Consider the following 22,719-nt stretch of genomic DNA (forward strand, 5'->3'; position numbering starts at 1 on the left):
CCGCACACACTGAAATTTGACTGGTCAAGAATGATCGATCCATGGTGATTTTAGAAAACTGAAGACGAGACGGAGAGAAAGCATGAACAGCATAGCCGCGTGTTTCTAGTCAGTCTTATCTGTCACACTTACCTTATCATGCAAGACTGACTACAAAACATTGCGTGTGGACCAGGCTTTAGACGAGAGTTAACTATTAAAATGACGACGAGGCGATTATTTGGAACTGGAGACAGTCTGAGAGCATATCGCGAATTCCTATTGACGGAACGAGAATGTCCCGAAAGTCCCTTTGTCTCGAGACTCTTTCCTGTACGACATACAGAGCATTTCCTGACATTCGCTACGAGACTCGGCGTTAAGCGGCCCGACGTAAGAGCTAGTCTTTCCCGGAGAACGGGGTCCACGACAGTCGGTAGAGTCGGCTATTAAAATTACTGTTTTCATATTGTGTACTAATCGTGACAACAGAAGGTGTTGAAAATGATGTCCCTCTGCTGCAACACATTCCTGGCATCTCCGAAGGAAATTGGCATTTACACGTGCAAGTTCGTCTACTGTAATTCTCCCGATTTCTCGTACAATACTCTCTTTTAACTCACGGATGGTGTGCGGATTGTCTTTGTATACTTTATTTTTTAGATTTCCCCATAAATATAAATCGCAGGGTGACAAATCGGGGGACCTAGAGGGTTTTTAAAACACCCGTTTCTTGTGAGAAGCTGCGGATAGATTTCCGAGGAGACTGTTCTAACCTTTGTCCTATCTCATCGAGTTTTTCCTCAGTAAGTACACGTGGGTTTTTCTTTCCACTTTTATTCAGGACTGACCTTACTCTAAACGTTTTTACGAGGTTTAATATAGTGGTCCCATGTGGAACAGAACATCAGGAAATTTCGTTGCAAGACGTCGTCTCACTTTTCCACAATTCCTCTTTCCGAAGTAACACTCGACAAGATAAATCCTGTGTTGTAATGTAAACTTTTGTGTGCCATATTAAGCCACAATCTTCAACACACGGACACGACACAACACAACTTCCGAGGGAGGATTATACTGGCGTCAGTCTGCAACGTCAACAGAAAGGGAAAGAGAGCGAAGGCAGGGAGAGGGAATAAAACAGACTGTAGCGTGCGACTGTCGCAGACCCCGTTCACAAACGCTGACGCCGGGCCGCTTGCCGCCGAGTCTCGTAGCGAATGTCAGGGAATGCTCTGTATATGTGTATATTCTGTCCTACTTTATTTTTTCTATGAAAATGCGGTAAAAAAGAGAATTGTTTTAAAAAAATAATTTCTATTGTGGTAAGTGTTTACTACGTTATTTTTGTTTATCCGCCCTTCTGGCACCTTTCCTCATTATTTTCCTGTGTGTGTGTGTATATATATATATATAGTATAGCTTACTATATGAGATTCGTTAGATCTAAGAATTCTTTAATACACCCATAGTTATGAGTAGTTTGTTCTTTGAGCAAATCTTTCTGTCACACATACTCACGGAACTGCTTAGAGTAGCAACCTTGACATTACTTTGCGCCTCACCACGCGCCTGTATGGAAGACAATAACGCATACATCCTGCTCTTGATGATCATCTTAGCATTCAAAAGAGGTTATCTGTACAGCACGTCATTTCTTCAAGAAGTTCAAGGCTGTTTGTGCAAATTACTTTCTCTCGAAACTTTAGATCGGAAGAAGATGCAGATTGACCCTTTCTTGTTCATTTTAAAGTACATCGGGAAGATTTGAAGTATGCAAATAATACTAGCTTCATGTAAAATACTAAATAAATCTTTATGTAATAATAGGAAAATCTTTGTTACTTACATGGATTTGGAAATTGAAGATAAAAAATTTCCGCCGTTTACTGTCCGGGAACCTTTGTGCTTTGTTATCAATTGCTGGTAGAAATAATGCATATTAATCTTTAAAATTTATTTAGTATGAATATTTTTATTTTTTCTTCGTTCACCAATCTTCATCTCAGAAGGTTTTCAATAACAAGTCTTTTCAACCCGACTCTTTCTTGGATGACATTTCATTCACATGATAGATATCCCAAAATGCAGTTATCAGGACAATTTGAATAACTTATATGTAGATATTCTGAAATTGAAGGTAATTTAATAATTGAAGTATAGTTGGCCTATACGATTGCAACTTATAAATAGGAGTTATCATAGAATTCTGTTCATTAGCATATCTGTCATGGAAATTATGCACGCATCTGTCACACCGGCTATTTGCATACCCATAAATAAAATGACCTTGGTCGAAAAGAAACCACTCGTCGTCGATGACGCCACGGACGTTCCTGCCTTCAAGCCCCGGTCTAGTCATCGGTGTCCCAAAATCAATTTTTTCCAATCATTACTGATCCTCATCATTGAGTTTAGCCAAAAATAAATAAATAACCACTCGTGATAGTCATCTGCATTACAACTTTCATAATTTCGATATTCAGTTTCCGTCAGGCAGAATATCTACAGAATTATCTGGAAATTTATTACTAGGGAGCGGAAGTTGGTGATCTAAAAATATAGGTATATGACCTATAGAATGTCCTAAAAATGCAAATAATGATCATTAATTTGTTAGTTTCAATTTTAAAATTGAAATAAAAAGGAAACTAAAGAAAATGCAATCTTGCCTTAAAAAAAGGCACCAAATGGTACCACATGCACATTCAACTATAATATGCAACGAAGATTTCCAGTAGAAACAACCGAATAATTTTAAAACAATTTAATGAAAAAGTAGTATACACTGAATGAATTAGTGTAAAATGCATTGATGCCAGGGTATTTCCAGCCTCTCATTATCTGATCTTAAATCTGAGTTTGCCCCAGACGGACACCTGGTGGTTTCCTCCGACACAACAGAGACTGTCACCAGTTCAGCATTTCTTTTGCTCGTAAATCGCAATCCTGCGAGATATATATATAGGCCTATGTTCACCTTGGTGAAAAGACTCAAGAATATTACCAAAATGAAAGAAGTGAGTAACTGTGATTAAACAATACACCGAATGTTGCAAAAAATTACGGAAAAATGTCGAAAATCGGAGAAAATGACCTGAAACCTGAAAATTGGCAAAAAATGTAAAAAAAAACAAAAAAACCTTCTTTGTGTTCTAGACGAAGTTTAACATTGTGTATATTTAATGGGCATCGTGTCCGAGATGTCAGAAAAAAGATGACATTTCATCAACTTGCGTTCCCTACTTATTACATTATATACTAAGTAGTAATGGATATCACTTAAACGAATCTCGTATGAACCGAAATATCAGAATATGGAATATCTATTTTCTGAATTATCCGAACACTTAATATCGTAAAATAGAAACCTTCAAGTCAAACGGGTGACAACTACCCTCTTCCACTATCTTGTCTGGCTGTTATTAAGAAAACATATTTGTCCCTGGCAATTGTCCTCTGAAACTAACTGCCACAAGGCATTCCCCCACACCTCTGTGAAGTACAGCATGCTAAAAAGAGAAAGGATTCCGTTGGCGCTGCTAATGTTATTTTTCTGTAAAACAATTGCAGTTTATATACTGAGATGGTCAACAATTGCTGATTCAGACTTATCTCTTGTCTGCAAATGTTTCTCCTTGACAACTGATTGATTATGTACATTACCTTCAGGTATTATGTTATGCAAGAAAGAAACTACAAGTAATAGAATTCCAATTAATCGGAAATGGGTTTGGGATGACAATGGCATATCAGTTTACTGATACATTTAAGCCTATTGAATGCACATAGCTCTACAGGTTAATGAAAGGAAGTTATAATTTGAAATGGTATTCGAGCCAACTGTTTATGTCTCCTCCAAGAATCAATTCCGGGATCCTTTGGCCATTGTCATGGCGACATTCCTTACCATTATATTATCGGAAAAGTCTACTACTACTATTTACTAATATTATCTATCAGTTGCGGTTATTCGGTTCCAAAACTTGTGGGGGGGGGGGGGGTGTTACGTGCCTGAACGGCCGAACCCAATGATAAACATAGGAAGAAACAGTTGGCGGAAACAACACTAGATGGCAGCGCGACTGAAAGGCGGAAAGTAAATTTACTAATGGAACAAGAGGAAACAGAAAGTGATTTAAATTAGACAAAACCAATGAAAGAGAATGAGTGAAGATTAAATCATTGCAAACATAGAATAAGAAGCATAAAGTAATAGAGGAAATATAATGATTAACATAATACTCATGAGCTGTACGTATAGGGGATTAAAGAAGTCAAGATGCCGATTTGAATCCCTGCCTTTTCTGTGACGAGAAGGAAACGTCTCGTTAGATTTTTGGTTGTTCCTCTTGGTGGCGCTATATCAATATTTGTCGCCCCGAAGCATTGCGGGTGCGCTATTTGACTTTAGTCGCACCGGACCAAAGGTAGCGCTGCTATATTAGCGATCCTTGGTTGCCTCTGGTCGTTATCTTGGTGGCGCTATATCAAGATTTGTCGCCCCAAAATACATCTGAGTCTTGATAGTTACATTCGAGCTTCATGCTGAAGTAACGGGGGAATCGTTCCGGGAAAAGAGTTCGGGAATATGTCCAGGAAAGGCTACAGAAGAATAGAAGAAGTACTTAATCCTTCTACAAAAGAATAGAAGAAGTAGTTAATCCTTCTACACAAGAATAGAAGAAGTAGTTAATCCTTCTGCAGAAGAATAGAAGAAGAAGTTAACCTTTCCAAAGAAGAAGAAATTAACCACTGCATAGAAGATAGAAGAAGAAGTTAACTTCTTTCTTAAAAGAAGAAGATATTTTTATATTGAGAATTTAAGCATATAATATTTGTAATTGTGAAGGTTTCAAAATATATATTCTCATCCTTATATCCATTGGCATGTATCTCTGCTTTCTGATTTACATTCCAATGAAAATAACCCATAACCCTAGAGATTAGCCGTGGTATACAGTGTGCATCCAAAAGGGAGGGGGCGGGGGAGGTTAAGGACAGTTTATTTGGCCTTGGTAGATAAGGTTTAACATAGTGCGAGGACAAAAATGGCAAAAAGAAGTGGGACATCTGGCCCCACCCCCACTCCCCCTAATCGATTGCTAGGTCATTGAAGTTCTCGGGCTTTGTGTCATGAAATTCGTTTTTGAATGTATTATTTTTCGTTTTTGACACCTTTCTCCTTGATAAGTTATGATATGTTATTGCATTTGAATTACTTTATCCGGTTTAATCAAGTCCGTGATTTATATTCTATCAATTATCAACAGCCAATATTAGATATAAAAGTCCATGTTTTGTTATTCTTGTGATAGCTGTTCGTTTTTTCTTCATGAAAACCAAATGAAAAGTTCTCCGTATCAAGGAAGTAATTTTTGTTTCATCAAGTTCGATAATTTTATCTGGCATTTTAGATATGTGCCAGGAAGGAATCAATGATGAAAAAGCCAAAGTTCATATACGTGCAATACCTTCTTACACACGAAGCCTGCGCCGAGACTTTTTATTTATTGTGCAACGTCACCAGTGGTAAGGGAGACATAATGCTGATAGCGTGCTGTAATCCATGACCTACTGCTAATGACGTTATAGGTAAACAAAGCGTCTCAAGGGCAGGCCTTGTGCATAAGGAAGTGCATGGTACAGACAAGTAAATCCACATCTTTCTCTCATTCTCTACCATACTCTTTAAAATTCAGTTGTAAAATATGCACTAAATGAGACAAAATAACTAAATTTGCTAAAATATGTTGCCTGGTTTTTTTCTTTAGTTTTAAATAGTAGCAGTGCCTGATCTACAAATCTTGGGCCCCCGCAAAATATTATCAAAGGCCCCCTCTGCCTACCTACGTACCTTCACACATGTGGTAGGTGGTATATGGTAGCTTATTTGTGGAAATTTTAAATAGGTAATGAATAGTAAGGATTCGTTTATTTTGTATCGTTCCAGATGGTGAAAAGTGAAAATGACAACCAATGCTGAAAAAGCGTAAACTGTGTGGTGGTACACAGAATTGGGATGCATAAAACTTGAGACACTTGTGAAGCACATCGTGGACTGTGGATTTTGGGAGAGCTATCTCACGTGACGCCGTACGAACGGATTTCTTGGGACTTCGTGCAAATGCATCTGCAATGAGCTGAACGTTTTTCTCTGATGTGGTGATCGGCCACCACCATGCCTCTTAGCGACAGATCCTGTCTCTAGAAACGCTGCTTTCCACGCCTTGATTATGTTGGCATCGGTGGGGGGGGGTCTCTGTGATACTCTGCACGAAACCGTCGTTAAACTGCAATAATGGATCCCAATTCTGCGTACCACCACATATTTTGCGCCTTTTCAGCATTGGTTGTCATTTTCACTATTCACCCCCTGGAATGATACAAAATAAACGAATCCTTACTATTCATTACCTATTTGAAATTTCCACACCTAAGCTACCATATACCACCTACCACACTGCTCTTGCCTGTATATTAGGTTTAATATAAGTATTTGAAATTAGGGCGTTTCAATTCGGACACCCTGTATATTACACATATATTGTATGTTTGTGTGTGTGTGTGTGTGTGTGTGTAATTCTTGATCTCATGTTGACAAAGTCACGGGCCTAGAGGGTGATCCTACAAAAAGTAAGGGAGTTAGGCTGAGTACAGTTGGTTATGATAGAAACAGGTTAGGCTTAAAGGAACCACATTGGTGTGTTCCAAGCGGATGTCCGCCACATTGGTGGCCCTTTAATTGAGTTCAACTCAAAATTTTTAAATGGTAAGGGGGTGATGTGCACAGGCGCTTATTTCTTCAGAGAGGGGGGGGTTTTGGGGCAAAGCCAAGTAAAGCATAAAAATCTGATTTCTTTCCGTTTGCGGGAGGGGGGTTTAAGTTGGGACCTAATACACTTGAGATAACCTTTGAAAAATTGTAATAACTATCTTTGACAACAAAACATATATATCAGGGCACATCGAACTTTATTAGCTGGACAAGAAATTCACCGCACTACTGTGATATTTACATAAAAAAGGAAGACCCAAGATAAAATTTTCATCCAGGCGAGGTCAATTTTTGGCACTCCAAATGTCCACTCTATCCCCCCGCCCCCTTTTTTTTCTCATATATGTACTCCTGTCACGAATTATAGGTGTCTTACTTCTAGGTTATTTTTTGTACTTTGGAATTTCTCTATATATTTTAAATATAACTCATGTCTTACTACATTATATCATGAATTGAAAGGGATGTTAAATTGTTCCGTTAATATAAACACGTGCTAAATAAATGACAGAGCTTCTATTGAATTGCAATAGTTTCCTCAATGACTGTAGTTGTTTTATAGCCATTAGTGCTTTGCATGGACTTGAAGAATGTCCATTGTGTTGTAAAACAAGTTAAGCCTTGAGAAATTTAATTTGTATATTGCAAAGCTAGTTTCCAAAAGTACAAGAGCAAATAAATGCCTCCTCGATAAAGTAACTCAATAACTTAAATAGTTACGAATTTGAGAATCCAGCTAATTTACAATTTTTGTGACAACAAGGTAGAGATACGATAGTCAATTTTTTTAGATCTTGAAAACTACTACTAGACAGTGCCGTATCTACAAGCCGCAAAACCCCGCAGTACGGTGGGGGGGGGGGGGCGGAGACAAGTAAGCCTTTAGAGGGTCCTCATCCACTGACATAATAAAGGGTTAATGTATGCGCATGTAAAAAATAAACGTATACAATATATACAGGTAAAGCACATAGCACAGTGCCATGAAGGCACATTTAGGGTATGTGAGTATCATTTGATTTGAGGCTGGGTGGGCCCAGGAATCGCTTTATGTGGGGACAAAAAATTCCAACCTTAAATCAAATCAAGGTAGAATTTCACGAGAAATGCAGTGGTGAAGGTTTCTTCAACCTATCTTTAATAAGGTAAAATTTATGACTGCATGATTGTAACAAATGTATCATTTTCCAGGTGTGATGAATCCAGGCCCCCTCCAGTTCTCGTTTGTCCTAGCCCCCCCGTTCTCGTTTGTCCTACCCCCCTCCCGTTTATAGGGTGTCCAATGTATAACTTTCAACATATTACATAACTTTTACAAACAGAAACTTCGCACGCAACAGGTGGGAAATTACGCAGGATTCTGCTCTGAAATTGGGCAGAATCAATAATGTGCGACCATCACTCAGTCTGAGGGTGTTTCTTGTGCTTGTGCGTTTACTATTTCATCTTTTCCTTTTCCAAAACGACAATGAATTAAGGGAAACGCATCGTATATTATGAATGAATATGTGCGAGAATAGAGAATGAAGCATGGCAATACTGTAATCTTGGTGCTCTTGAATGAACCAGGTTCATTGCATAAGATACTCCTTCGCTTCTCTTCGGAAATGTCAAGCAGAAGTTAAAAATATTCTGTTTTTTTTTTTTTTTTTTTTTAATATTCCACTGTTTTATACAATCAGTGGAATATTGAAAAACACGATATTTTCCGGTTAGTACGTTTTTTTTTACATGTACCTGTAAACATATGTGTGCTACTTCATACTGCATTGATGTGGCTGAAAGTTGCAGTGTTACATATTTATACGAATGCTTAATCAACGATCAAAACACTCGAAGGCGCCAGACCGCGGTATCCCGATTTAGCAGAGCCAAATCCTTATTTCTGATTACATAAATGAGGATATTTGTTTTTTGAAGAGTTGGATTTGTGTAGAGAAAAATTAATTGAAGTTACCTCTCAATGACATATGCATATATTGCAAAATCATGTAGCAATTTAAATTAAGGGACTACTGTTATTTTGATATCAACCCACAATATACGCGTTCTTGTTCTGAAAAATTAAACAAGGCTATTATTTATTGTCGTTAAAACCGTAAATGTACAACACGGTCATGTTTTTTAAATTGGCCGAAGGTAGGAAGTACAGGGTAGAAAGTTGCAAGCAAGAGTGGAGGAATATTAATATGTATGTAATTCACCTAAGATAAATTGGACAGAATAAATGAATACAAGAGAGTCACAGGATGTTAATTGATTATGCAGATCGTGTCTAAATGCACGTCTAGGTAGAACAATCGATATTTCTACTCCCCGTTACTCCAGAATCGACTGAGAAGGTTAAGTCTTTACTCCCCACATTTGGCTGCTTCTGTCTCCCTTCTCGCTCCCTCAGTGCAATGTTCCCGGTACAGTCTCCACTTAGCCTTATTTTAAATTTGGGTAAATAAAGTACTACTTTATACAGTACTGGAATGCAATATATTTATTCTGTCAACTATACTGCCTTAGAAAATCATGTCTTCATCATGTCAAACAATGCTTAATTTTCGGATTCATTGCTCAAGTCCAATTCAGCTTATTCAATGTGGGCACACCCCTTCTCACTCTACCAAGCCACCCCCTTGCCACCCTCCTCTGAGGAAACAAGTAAAATTAGGTAACTAAATGCAACATTGTATAGTATTTAGAAATATGTTTGTAATTGCATAATATTCGCTGCAAAAACTGTACTTCTCCACTATACTTTCTGATGTCTTTACCGAGCCCCCTTTTCCTTTCTCTCAGCCCAAGACCCTTGCAGATTTTTTCTATACCCTGTCCCAGCTAACTGTGGAGCAAGGCCGCGAATAGCGTCAGAGCAGCGGGGGAAATCGAGTGGCCAGAGCGAAGCTGTACATGCTGCTCACAGGCTGGTAACTGCAGTCACTCTTTTTGCAAATTTTGGATCAGGCTAGCGTGCAGCTTCTTCCGTCTCACGTCACTACTTGCGCAGAGATTTGTTTTCGTTCGCCTGCTCCACAGTTAGCTGGGACCAAGTATAGGCATCAGTCTTCTACACACCAAATATGTCTCCCATTGTACTCAGTGCCTTCAGCTAATCTATTCAAGTTTAACTCTCAAAAATCTATGATATTTACTTTTATCAATAGAATTGTGGATTAAATTTCCATTGTTCCTCCAGTAAACTTATTTTTGTTATTATTTGTAACCAGTATATGTGGGATCCTTCATATTAAGCTAAAGGTAATTAACAAAAAAAAAATCGGCTGATATCTTGGTATCCAACACGCGTTCTAAGACAATTGAAACAAGCTGATTCAAAATATGCAAACCATTTGTCTGTAACACCCACAATTCTTGAGATATACGACATCAACCATTTATATACGAGTATGTTTAACATTGTATCAAGGCAAACAACTCACACACATAGGTTTTACTAGAGCACTTTTTGCTACATGGAGTACTATTGAACATGTCTTTAGCTAAGAAAATAGTGCAAATGCGTCACATGACACATATACTATATAGTAACATCTAGTTGAAGATATAATACACATATAAAATACATACATATAGAATATTCTTCCTTAATTTAAAGTGCGTTTGGTTTGAATTTCTTGGCTGTAGAGTTTGTGCTAAGCATTTGGCATGTCGCGCTCAAGCGTCCAACAGTAGTCAGCCAACATTGCTGAACTCCATCGACCCTGATAGCGTGATTTCATCACCGAGATGTCGTGATGAAAACGTTCACCATGTTCGTCGCTGACTGAAGTTAGGTTCTCGGGGAAGAAGTCAAGGTGTGAGTCGAGGAGATGAATTTTAGTGGTGCTTCCTATCTCTGCTATCCCACTCGCAGATGAAGCAGCAGTACTTCTTCGCCTTTCTTATTTAACTGCGCAAGTTCCATTCACGTGTCAAACATATGAACTGTGCCCACAACTTACCACTATACACCTTCGAATCAAAGTATAGTTCATATACTTTCTTCAGAAGCGGTGTAAAAGTCTTCCGATGGGATTTCTGTTACATAGCCGCAAACGTAACAAAACAGATGTGGTGAATTTATGCAACCTCTGGACGCCACAATCCACTGTCACTCAAAATAAAAAAGAAACAAATGAAAGTATAGTAATGTGATCTCGAAATAAATTTCGACGTATTACGCGTACATTAAGTATAACTGTTTTCACAAACGACGAAAAAAATATTTCGGTGTTGCACGAAAAATAACGAAAAACGACGATTTTCTTTTTGAGGAATGGTATTCCATGAAAAGTAAAATTTTGTCGATATCTTCAAAACCTGACTCGATAGAGCAAAATTGATTTCAGATTTAAAATCAGCATGAAAAACTGCATTAGAAAATGTATACATCATGCCAGATATCTACAGTTTGTTTATCAGTGTAATAGGAAGGAACACACAGCAGCAGTTTTCCCTAGACATAGAGAAAGCTTTCGATAAGGTATACACAAGACTATTATACAAAATGCACCAGTGGCGATACCTACGATATATAATTCAAATTCTGGATTCATTTCTACACTGGCGCATGCTAATAACACAGTTTAATAACAGCATTTCAAGGGCTAAAAAACACCACAGCTGGAGTTCCACATGGTTTAATATTACTGTATCCGTTCACATTACCACCAACTACAACTGGAAGTTTACTGCGGGCCCAGCACTAAAAGTGTTCGGCCACCTTCAGCTCCTTCACAAATACAATTTAGCCATTGTTGCCCCACAAAAGAACCCAGTGTTGCCAAACCTCATGACTTATCACCAAATCTCTCTTCAAGAGGATATTTTTTTTCATTTGTAATCTCTAGTGTAGTTATATTCATGTATTATATTAGTGTTCTAATGGATTCCTATGTCTCTTTGCAGGCGAGAAGTCTTTACTGAAATGCGTGAGCGGAATATTCAGAGCCGGGGAACTGTCGGCCATCATGGGACCTTCGGGAGCAGGAAAGAGTACTTTGCTCAACATCCTCACAGGATACACGTAAGGAAATCATTTCCTTAATACTCTCCCCTTGAATAATTGGATTTGAACTTTTTTATGGTATTTCAAGCTTCACTTGACGTAATCTAAGTTTGATAGTGGAAGTATAAAGGTGGTATCCCATTGGAACGGAACCGCGACGAATCAACAGACGCGGAAAAAGCGCCATTCAGAAACATAAATGATGTCATTGCACGCTAACCTGATCCAAAATTTGCAAAAAATTCCATTTATTTAAGAGGAAAGCAAGTCACCCCCCAGTTGGGTGCGAATTGACATCAAAACACCGCACACAAAGTTCGGGATCCGAGCGACATTTTTAAGCCGTGCCCCAAGCGTTGTTAATTTTTCCATAAGGATAACATCAGTGGCGTAGCATGGGTATTTCGGATGGGAACGCCAAGTCCGAAGGAAGGGTTGGCCCTTTCTTGCTTAATAATTTATTTATGGTATCAGTCGCCACAGGTATTGTTTATTTGCCTGAAGTCAGCATCATCCATGCATGTTTTAGCTAGAAAATTAGATGCCTCACTATGTCACAAATGTTTTGAACTCTGGTGTTTTATACCTTTTTGTATACCTTTCTGCATGACGCTAGTCATTAAAAACCTACCTGAATCACAAGCGCCTCTGCACAACAGTAGACGTCATTGTTGTGGATGATACAACTACTGATTGATTTGGTTTATTTTACTTCGCTTTCCTACCACTTTAGGTTAATCGCGAATATGAATATGAGTGATGATATTGAAGAAGAGACACTCACAAAGAAGAACACCCGTGCTCACGCCGGGATTCGAATCAGGGACCTCTGTCGTCTTGGCGCGCTGTGCAAAACACTCTGACACGGAGGTGGGTGGATGATCCAACTACACTCAACTGACGTAACAGTGCCGATTAGTAATTCAGACCACTGTTTATTACATGTTGAGAATGTTGATAAATATTTTAGAATAATTTTGTCCAGGGATCATTCGATGTTAAGAGTTTTCAAATGAATGATAAACATTTTCATTGACAGATACTAACGAAATAATAATAATAATAATAATAATCGTTTATTTTAAGTGTTGAGCACAGTATGAAACCTAATACAGCACTAAGTCAAATACAAAAGTACAAAGTTACACGAATCAAATACATAAGCTGTAGAATAACATAACATAACAAATTAGCATATTTACACTTCAAGTTACAGTTTTCAACGAGATCTATTATATCTCTGATACTAATAATTGTTTATTGTTATATAATATTGTGCAGTTAACTGTGTATTGTTCTAATAATAATAATCATCATATTTATTGAAGTGATGATAACGATTAAACAACCACTATGTTATACAAAATTAAAAAATTGAATACATTATTATAAAATATAAGAGCGGATCCTACAATCTTATACATCAACATACATTCAAATTATAGGTTTCAACAAGATCAGCTACTAAACCTCTCGCCTTGTTTAGGCATGTGAGAATTGAGATATACCTATGGGAATATCTGGGAATTTTATAAGCTATATTATTCAAAAAGTATTCACTGTCAACTTGGAAATTTAATATCTTCTCTACAAAATTTATCCTTTTCATTTTTCTTCTTTCTTCTAAAGAAAACATATTCAACTGTGATAACCATTCAGAGTAATGTTGATCATAGTATTTTTTTTAAAACTTTGTGCAAAATAACCTGATAAAAAGTTTTTGAACTGATTCAACTTTTTGAAGGTGACTGGTTGCAGTCAGAAACCATAATTCATTTGCATATTCAAGAATAGGACGAACTATCGTTTTATACAGGAATATTAAAGTATCTTCCTTTTTAAAAACTTTCCATGAGAAATATATATAACCAAGCATTCTCTTTGCTCTTTTGCAAATTTCTGAAATGTGCTCATCAAATATGAGAGAGGAGTCTATTACTATTCCTAAGTCTTTATGACTGTCACACACTTGGATTTTATTTTCATAAATAAAATAGTTGGAGACTATATAATGAACTTTCTTAGTACATCGTAAAACTTTACATTTTTTCAAGTTAATTTCCATTTCATTAATCTTGCACCAATATGTCATTCTATCGAGATCAACCTGAAGTTGAGCGACATCATTATTTGTTAAAATACTCTTAAAAATTTTTATATCATCTGCATATAGTAAACATGTGCTAGATTTAAAACATAATGTAACATCATTGATAAAAGCAGCGAACAGAATTGGGCCAAGTGGCGATCCTTGAGGTACTCCACAAAGTATTTCTTTTTTAGAAGAAGTTGTTTCACCAATCTTAACAGAGAAACTTCTATTTACTAAAAAGTTGGAAAACCATTTCAGAAATCGTGGTGATAATCCCATTTGGTCGAGTTTGTAAATTAATAGCTGATGGCTGACACTATCAAAGGCTTTAGCCAAGTCAATAAATAAAATATCGGTCTGGGATTGCTTCCTAATGTTAGATTTAAGAGAGTCTATTAAAACTAATAAATTTGTAATAGTAGACCTTTTTCTAAAAAATCCATGCTGATTTCCATCAATATATTGTTTAAACGAAAAAGACAAATAGTCAGCAATTATGTGTTCAAAAACCTTTGCCATGGAATTTAATATAGTAATTGGTCTATAATTATTAATATCATTGGCTTTTCCATCTTTGTTTTTAGTTACAGGTACAATAAATACATTTTTCCAGATATCTGGAAATATTCCAGAAGTAAGTGACATGTTGTAAATTTTAGTTAACAATGGTACAAAAACATCTTTGTTTGCTTTCAAAATAAAGTTAGGTATGCCATCAGGACCTATTGAAGACCTGCCTTTTAGTTCGTTAATTATATCACTTACATCCTTTTCCAAGATAACAGGTACATCAATTAAGTTGGTGTATGAATGAAGATTAATATTTTTAAAATTTACATGACTTCTTTTTTAGAAAGATTTGGAAAAAGCTCACTAAAAGCATTAGCAATATCATATTCATTGAACAGTACATCATTATCATAAATAATTTCAGTGATAGTATTTTCTCTCTTCTTTCTATTAAAGTGAAACCAAAAAGCATTCTTGTCACCATTAACATTGTTTTCTAAGGAGGAGTAGTAATGCTCCTTTACATTAGAATATTCCTTTTTAACATCTTTCCTTAATTCTGAATAAGTACTGTAATATTCACACTCATTTGTAAGTTTAAATTTATCATGATACCTTCTCTTTTTATTGATCATTCTCCTTAGTTTCCTTGTCATCCAAGGCAGTTGATTGTTTGTTCTTTTAACTTTTGAAGGAATATTGTTTTTTAATATTGCATACACATTTCTAGTCAGTTCCATAACAGATTGTTGTACATCATTAGATATTTCAACCATATAAGGTAAATGCAACAATTCATTATAAACATTCACATAATCACCTCTGGCAAAATTAAGACATCTATAAATATTATTTTCCCTTGTATCTATATTGTCTTTTTTAGACCTATCCAATTCAAAATAAAATGAAAACGGTGGATGAAACTTATCAATTTTAGATAAAGGATGTTCATTAAAACTAATGTTACAAGTGGAAATGTTAGTGAGTAGCAGATCTAAAACATTAAAAGGGAGTGAAGGGTCATACGATACATTGTGCTGTATTAGATTTGAAAGTGTTGCGACTTCAACAATTTTTTCAGCCTTTCTTTTAACATAATAATTAGAGCAATACAAATTTCCAGTAGCCCAGTCAATTCCACCAGCATTAAAATCTCCAACTAAAATTATTTTATTGTGTTTCATTAACATCTCTTGAACTACCCAATCAAAGTAGTTTGCAAACAAGTCACAGTTTAAATCAGGTGGCAAGTAATGCAATCCTATTATGGTTGGATCAGAATTATTAGACATTAATTTTACCCAAATTACATCCAATTCCGTAAAAGGTGATTCCAAGATCATAAACTGAACCTTGTTTTTAATAAATAAAAGACAACCACCACCACCAGATTTCTGTTTGTTTAAATCCAGATTTCTATCTTTTCTTATTACCCTGTACATTGGATCTAAATCTATAAAATAATCTCTATCTTGTTTACACCAACTTTCTGTAAGAAAAATTATGTCATAATTTTCAATATTTATATTGTTTACTAATGTTTCAAATTTGGTGTTAATTCCTCTAACATTCTGATAAAAACATTTCATCATATTATTAATAAGGAAAGAACCACTTAGTTTTTTGAAGTTGAGTTTTCTCCAGACTTACTGTTACTATTTGTATCAGAAACACTTTTGTCTTTGTTGGCAACTATATTGTCATTTTTCAATTCGCCATAGAACCTTGTTACTAATACCCCTTTAGGCCAGATATTTTCATCGAATAGTACATCATAGTCATCCTGGGAAACAGCTACATGAAAAGATGAGTAAGAATCATATTTAGTTTTCAGCCTTGTACATACCATTTTCTTTACGGAAGAGGTTTCAGCAATATATTGCTCGTCAGTATTTGAAACTTCAGGATGAAGTCGAGTCACAAATAGAGCTCTCTAAGGAAAAGCATTGCGTTGCACTGCTAACCTAGTAGATGGATTCTGACCTTGCACTGATTTCTTCACGTCGTTCACCTGTTTGTTTACATTTTGCAAGGTCGAAGCTTGGCGAGTGTTTTTGGAACCAGATGTATTTAAAACCTGGTTGTTTTCTATCGACTGCACTGAATGACCCAGAAACTTATCAGATCCCTTATCTGTGCGAGTTTTGTGAGCTACTGTAGATAAAGGTAAACAAGGAGTACTGCAGGGCATTCCGATTGTGTTTTGTTTTTCTTTCGGAAGATTCGTTTGAATTACGTGTGCATAAGTGTTTTGTAGAATCTTTTTTTCTTCTGTTTTCATTAGTACTTCATTCTGTTCTTTCAATACAATCACTTCGGCTTTAAGAGATTGAATTTGATCACTTAAATTCTGCACTGTCGAGATCAATGTTGACATAATGTCTTTAACATGGCAGCAACTGAAACAGTTTACATTACCTGGTTTTTGTCCTCCAAGTTGATGTTCTTGATCAATATCATCTTCATCACTATTATCACTATGTACTATTGCCATTTCTTCATTATTTTCTCTATTTATGTCCATGTTTTCATTGACACTATCGCGAGCAGCTACACGATTCACCGGAACGGGTCGTGGCGTCACAGGAGTTTCATTGCTACGCTGTTTTAAACATTTCGTACATTTATAGGTAGATATGTCGTTCACCATAAAAAATTCAACTTCATATTTAGAAAGTTTCAAACATGGTTTAACGTGACACCTTGTATTACACAGACAGCATGCCAATACCTGCTGCTTTCCATAAATTCCTTTGGAGCAAATTCCACAGTGATCAGAGGCAGGCGCCATGTTGGAACTCTAATCTATTTTTATAATAATAATAATAATAATGATAATAATAATAATAATAAATAATAGCTTTGCGGATCAAGTGGTAGGGTAGCCACAGGCTGAACTTCTACCACGAGGACATCACCAACTTATTTGACAAAAACTGTGTTGATCTTTTAGTTTTTAATGCACATCACTGTTCGTGCGATAAATTATACAATGCCGTGGCCATTATGAAGTGGTATATTTGAGTTCGGTAAAGTTACGTCAGTCAATATTGCTTATTGTAGCATCACATAGCACGAGTGGCACGAGCGCGAAGAACAGGGTAGGAATTCTACCGCTGTCGTCTGCTTCAGAAGGCAGGAAGGGTCACATGAACCAATCACATAGCCCTCTGCTCCGTACGCTGGCGTACAAGAGAGCATTGCGCGCGTGCTCCAAGAGATCCAAGCTTTCCTTCCAGAAAGGCAGCAATGAATATAGAGTGCTTTACGCCGAACCTGCCCGGCGTACGGCCAGGAAAGGCATTGAAAAAAAAATGATAGAACGAGTGTTGTTAGTGGAGCGTTGCAAGGGGATCGCGAAAAATAGCTATTATAATGCCATGAAGGTCAAACATATATGAAATTAGTCAAGTTTTACTTTATATTTACAGCATTTACGCATTTTTGAAATTTTAAATCTGGGAACGCCGGGCGTACGGGCGTACTATAACGCTACGCCACTGGATAAAATGCCTAGAATGTATGTCATAGAACCTGCTCTATGACCATCAAAGGGTAAGATCCCTTTAAAGTTCTTTTAAACCTTAGCTCAAAGGCATGCAGAAGGTCATGGTAGAGTTAGAGAGTCATATGATGCATATTCGTTGCAGAAACATCACGCTGGAAATTTATACAGAATGGTGCAAAATTAGGTTGACAGTCTTTCTTTGTATTTTACAGTTTGGTGATTTGTAATGGCGGGCAACCTGACAGTCAAGGACAGAAAGTGGATCATGAAGAATTATTGGAAATATGAAAATTCAGAAACGGTGTGCCAGAAGTGGAGAGAAACCACACTCTAACAAATTAACAATGCTACTGTCAACCTACTTTTGCACCACCCTCTATAGTATTACATATATACAGTTTATGTTAAAAAACAAACATTTAACAACTTTATGTTTAAAAAATACTACAAGTCACAACTAAGTTCTTGCTTAACATTAAAATAAGAGTAATAATTGTTAGGAAAGTAGTTAACATCATACTCATAAAGGCTGTATTATATGTACAGGGCAGTGGCGGCGATTAAGGAGGCGTGGGGGCAGTTTCCCCTCACTTTTTGCCACTTTTGCTCCCGCACTATGCGAAACCTTATGTACGTACCAAGGGAAAGCACACTGTCCTTGCCCCCCACCCCCTAGTTTTGGCACCTTCCATCCCCAGTTTTGGAACCAAATTGAAATCTGCAGATAACTAGCCGAGAAACAAGCGATATGAAAATATGCATTCCACAATTTTGAATCCAATATGGGTGCTTGATGCCAAGATGAAACACGATTTGATTGATTGATTGATTTGGTGTTTAAGTCCACTTTATGCACAGTAAGGCTAATCGGGACTGGACCTACAGTTTAAAGTAGGATCTGAACCACTATGCACCTCCAACTGGTATTGAACCCGGGAATCCTTGATTACAAGGCGACGACGCTACCACTGAGCCATCGGGGACGGTTAAATGATACACGAGGTTTGAAGACAATTTGGATGTGCTCTCTGTAGTGATGCCAACAATGATCAAATTAGAAATGTTAGTTTTGGGATTTCTAGGCTTCTAAAAATGGGTTCAAATTTCTGAAGTAATTTTTGGGGGGAGAGGGTTAAAGATGAATAACTCAATACATATTTGAGCAAGGCAGGACACAATTTAAGCAGCTTTACGACATGCCAATGGCCAATGGACTGGAGTAATATCAGACTTTCAAAGCAATTTATTCAGTAGTTACAGTTTGCTAAATTTTGGGGCGAATTCATTACAACATTCGTATTTGCAGCGGCATTGAAAAAGTGAATTTCGCAGAAGCGCTGGTGCTCCAACTAAAGTACTTATGAATCTGAAACATTGCAGGTCTCTTTTGTGGAATACGTATGCACAAAGTGTAAAAGTATCATCAAGATTTAATAGGGTCAACTGGGAGTCTCTAGGTGGTCGCTTGACATGGAATGACCCTAATACAAATATGTAAAGAATTTCAACTGGACAACAATATACAGGGTGTATCATAAATAATAGCCAAACTGACACAGTTGAAAGTACACTATAATAGAAACAAAAAAGTCTCAGTAAACATGGGTCCGCAAACCAACCGTTTTTGAGATAATTGCGAATGTGTGGTTAGAAGCCGTCACTGATTGCATTTTGTAAACACTGAGTGCTTTACTCCTTGCGCGTTTCGAGGTTTGCTCTTTTTATCCATCCTGTTTGATTCCAACGCCACCTCTCCGAAATGTTCTGTTTTGTAAACGAAGAGCAAGAAATAAAACACTCGGTGTTTACAAAATGCAATCAGTGACGGCTTCTAACCACACATTCGCACACATTATTAGCATTTTACCAACTAGGACGACGTTTACAAACAATGAAGTCAGTAGCGGCTTGTAACTACACATTCGTAATTATCTCGAAAACGGCTCGTTTGCGGACTCATGTTTACTGAGACTTTTTTGCTTCTATTATCATGTACTTTGAACTGTGTCAGTTTGCGCTATTACTTATGATACACCCTGTATACATGTGATATAGCTACAAACATACAAACAAAATAACATGGTTATTTCTGAAATGAATAAATTGATTGTTTGATTGATTTAGTTTATTTAACTTCGCTTTTCTTCCACTTTTGGCTAATCGCGAGGATGAGGTTGAATGATGATGAGATGAGATGGATGAAGCTTCAATCACAAAAATGTTAGTACAACACGACACAAGCCCCACAGAGGATTATACTGGCTGTGAGTTCAGACGCAATGGCCTCGCTAGTCTGCTAGTCTAGAGTGCACTACGTGGAAGGGAGTTTGACGTTTGGGTGTTTTCAAAAAGGGGTTACACATTTCACCCCTGAATTGAGCAGTGTCGCAATGAAATCACAATCATTACTTTTAAAATAATAATGCTATTTTTTTAATATTAAAAGTACTTGCTGTTTATTGGAAAAATGTTCTATAACAACTCATATTGCAGATCATCTGGAGTTCACGGCTCCATAAACGTGAATGGCCAACCAAGAGACCTGAGAACTTTCCACAAATTGTCTTGTTACATCATGCAAGAGGATCTAGTGCAACCCCTTTTGACCGTCAACGAGAGCATGCATATTTCGGCCAATCTCAAGCTGGGAGATGAGTTTACGAAGGACCAAAAACGTAAAATTGTAAGTAAATTTATTGTTACGTAATATCTCATGAAAATACTGTCATTAAGGATATATTAGGTGTACAAATTAATTAACGCCCACTAAAATTAATTAATCTATTATACTTCCCTGTTGCCATTGTTCAACTTGGAACTTTCCCGCCATGTTTGGTCATCAATGCCAACATAAAAAAACGTAAAATGCTTTACTACACGGCGTACTGTTTTAGAAGCAACCCGCAGAGCTTGTCATTGGCGACCAGCTAATGGCAGGAGTGCAACGTTGTACAGTTAGGAAACTGCGGCGCTCAAGTTAAACGCCGTATCCTGTATTTTTCTTGCGCGCAAGACGTTTTCATAAAACTCGCCACTTTAAAGTTCATCATAAAATGGGGCAAGACCAGTGGCGTAGTAAGGGGTGGGCAAAGTGGGTGACCGCCCGGGGCCTCGAACTTGAAGGGGCCTCGCGTTCCACAGGGTTGATACGAAAAATGTAATAAATTGAGAGAGAAAAATATATAGAAAATACAAATTTCTGTGGAAAGAAAATTTAAACATTTTGTTTTATCTAGCTTTAAGTCCTAGTTTAACGTTATGATGTGAATCAATATGTCAAATCAGAGGCGTAACATACAGGCGGATGGGTCCTAAGCCTAAGGGGCCAGATAATAAGTAAGCATTAGCGCCGGTACTTCTCATGTGAAACATTTACGCAAAAATTGACTATAACTTGCTTGGACATTTATATCAATTTATTCTTTACTTGAATGAATTTCACTTTGTCTGGTGTTTTCTTCTTTCTCTTAACATGTTTAAAAACATACTATAGCTCGACCACAATGAAAAAAACCTTCCGTCCAAAGCGTTCGCGCAACTTCTCTGCCGTTATCGGTGTTCGGGGCAGTGTTGCCAGGTCAGATTTGAAAAAAATCGGGAGATTGTTCCTTGGAAACCAGAAGTTCTGCTACAAAATCCGATGATCTAATAGAAGCGGATGAACGACGTTCTTGGGGGTGGGGGGGGAAGGGCGGCATAGTTATGCGCACTGGGGGGGGGCAAGGGGAGTGGCGCGCATTGTTTACGGTGTAAACGTCACAGATACTTTTGTAACAATGGTGCTAAACCCAGCACCCTGTGTTTGGCGAAAATATACCGAAGATCTCCATTTCAGGAGTGGACATGTTTCAAACAAAAGAAAGTAAACCGCCCGAAGGAACCGACCAACATCTTTCATCTCTTCCGCATTTTCCGGTTAGATGGTGGGTGGAAAACACCCTCAAATTTGCCCTTTCTCAGCATAGACACAAGGGGTTGGGATGCCTCTATTATCGCTAGGAATTTTTATGACAGGAAAGGGTAGAAAGTTGTGTTCACAGATGAAGCTAACGTGCCGCCTTTCGTTGTCAGTGATTTTCCACAATCTTTGAAGTCGAATGCTAACAATAACAAATCAATTTGCCTTCTGCTGGTGTTCGGTGTACAGCTATCGATAGGGGTGGACACTCGTCCTGCACCATAATGAGAAAATGCATTACGTATGTGAAATATTTTTGGTGAATTAGACAGCATGTCTTCCTCAATAATTCAAGATAGCAACGCTTATGCTAGGGTGCCACCCATCCTCCCCATTTGCTAGAAATACACACACACACACACACACCCATAAACACATACATGTATAACATAATTTGCCCACTACGAAGTCAGTGTTTCTACCTCGTAAGGCAAGAACGTTTCACTGTGTTTGTGTCACTTCATCCATTTCATCAGTTTTTCATTCATCCATATTGTCGTACTTGCCCCGTAGAGGCCCAAAAGCGAGGTAAAATAACTAAAATAGAAATAGAGTTTAGGGTGGGATAAAATACAGCCATCTAAAAATAGTGATGTAGTAAAATTAATAAAATAATGTCCTAGCACAATTGAGTAGCGTTTGACATAATTTCACAGTTCAAACGCACTTTTCACGGCTGAGTGGAGTTCCACTCCACATCTCCCCTCCATGTTCAAGTAAGATGAGCAGGAAACGTGTTTTTGAGCTGGCCTTTGGAGGTTCCATAGCAATAGTTTATTAAGGAATTCTCCCGAGAAATCATTAGGCCTGACAACGCTGACGTGAGCCGGCTGAATGTTCCTTCCCCCCTGCCCTTTCCCGCACCAACCGGCGCGATGTGCTTCTGCGCAGGTTT

General features: G+C 37.4%; 1 protein-coding gene across 1 annotated transcript in view; it reads left to right on the top strand.

Annotated features, from left to right (window-relative positions):
* The window catches only part of hgo (homogentisate 1,2-dioxygenase), a 206,567-nt gene that overhangs the window by 79,158 nt on the left and 104,690 nt on the right, over positions 1-22,719 (top strand). The window contains exons 2-3 of the mRNA XM_083138161.1: positions 11,657-11,774; positions 20,360-20,549. Of these exons, the coding sequence (XP_082994287.1) occupies positions 11,657-11,774; positions 20,360-20,549 (308 nt within the window). The remainder of the gene's footprint in view (positions 1-11,656; positions 11,775-20,359; positions 20,550-22,719) is intronic.

The sequence above is a fragment of the Lepisma saccharinum genome, chromosome 16 (assembly GCF_977018435.1).
Source record: "Lepisma saccharinum chromosome 16, izLepSacc3.1, whole genome shotgun sequence".
NCBI classification, from domain to species: domain Eukaryota; kingdom Metazoa; phylum Arthropoda; class Insecta; order Zygentoma; family Lepismatidae; genus Lepisma; species Lepisma saccharinum.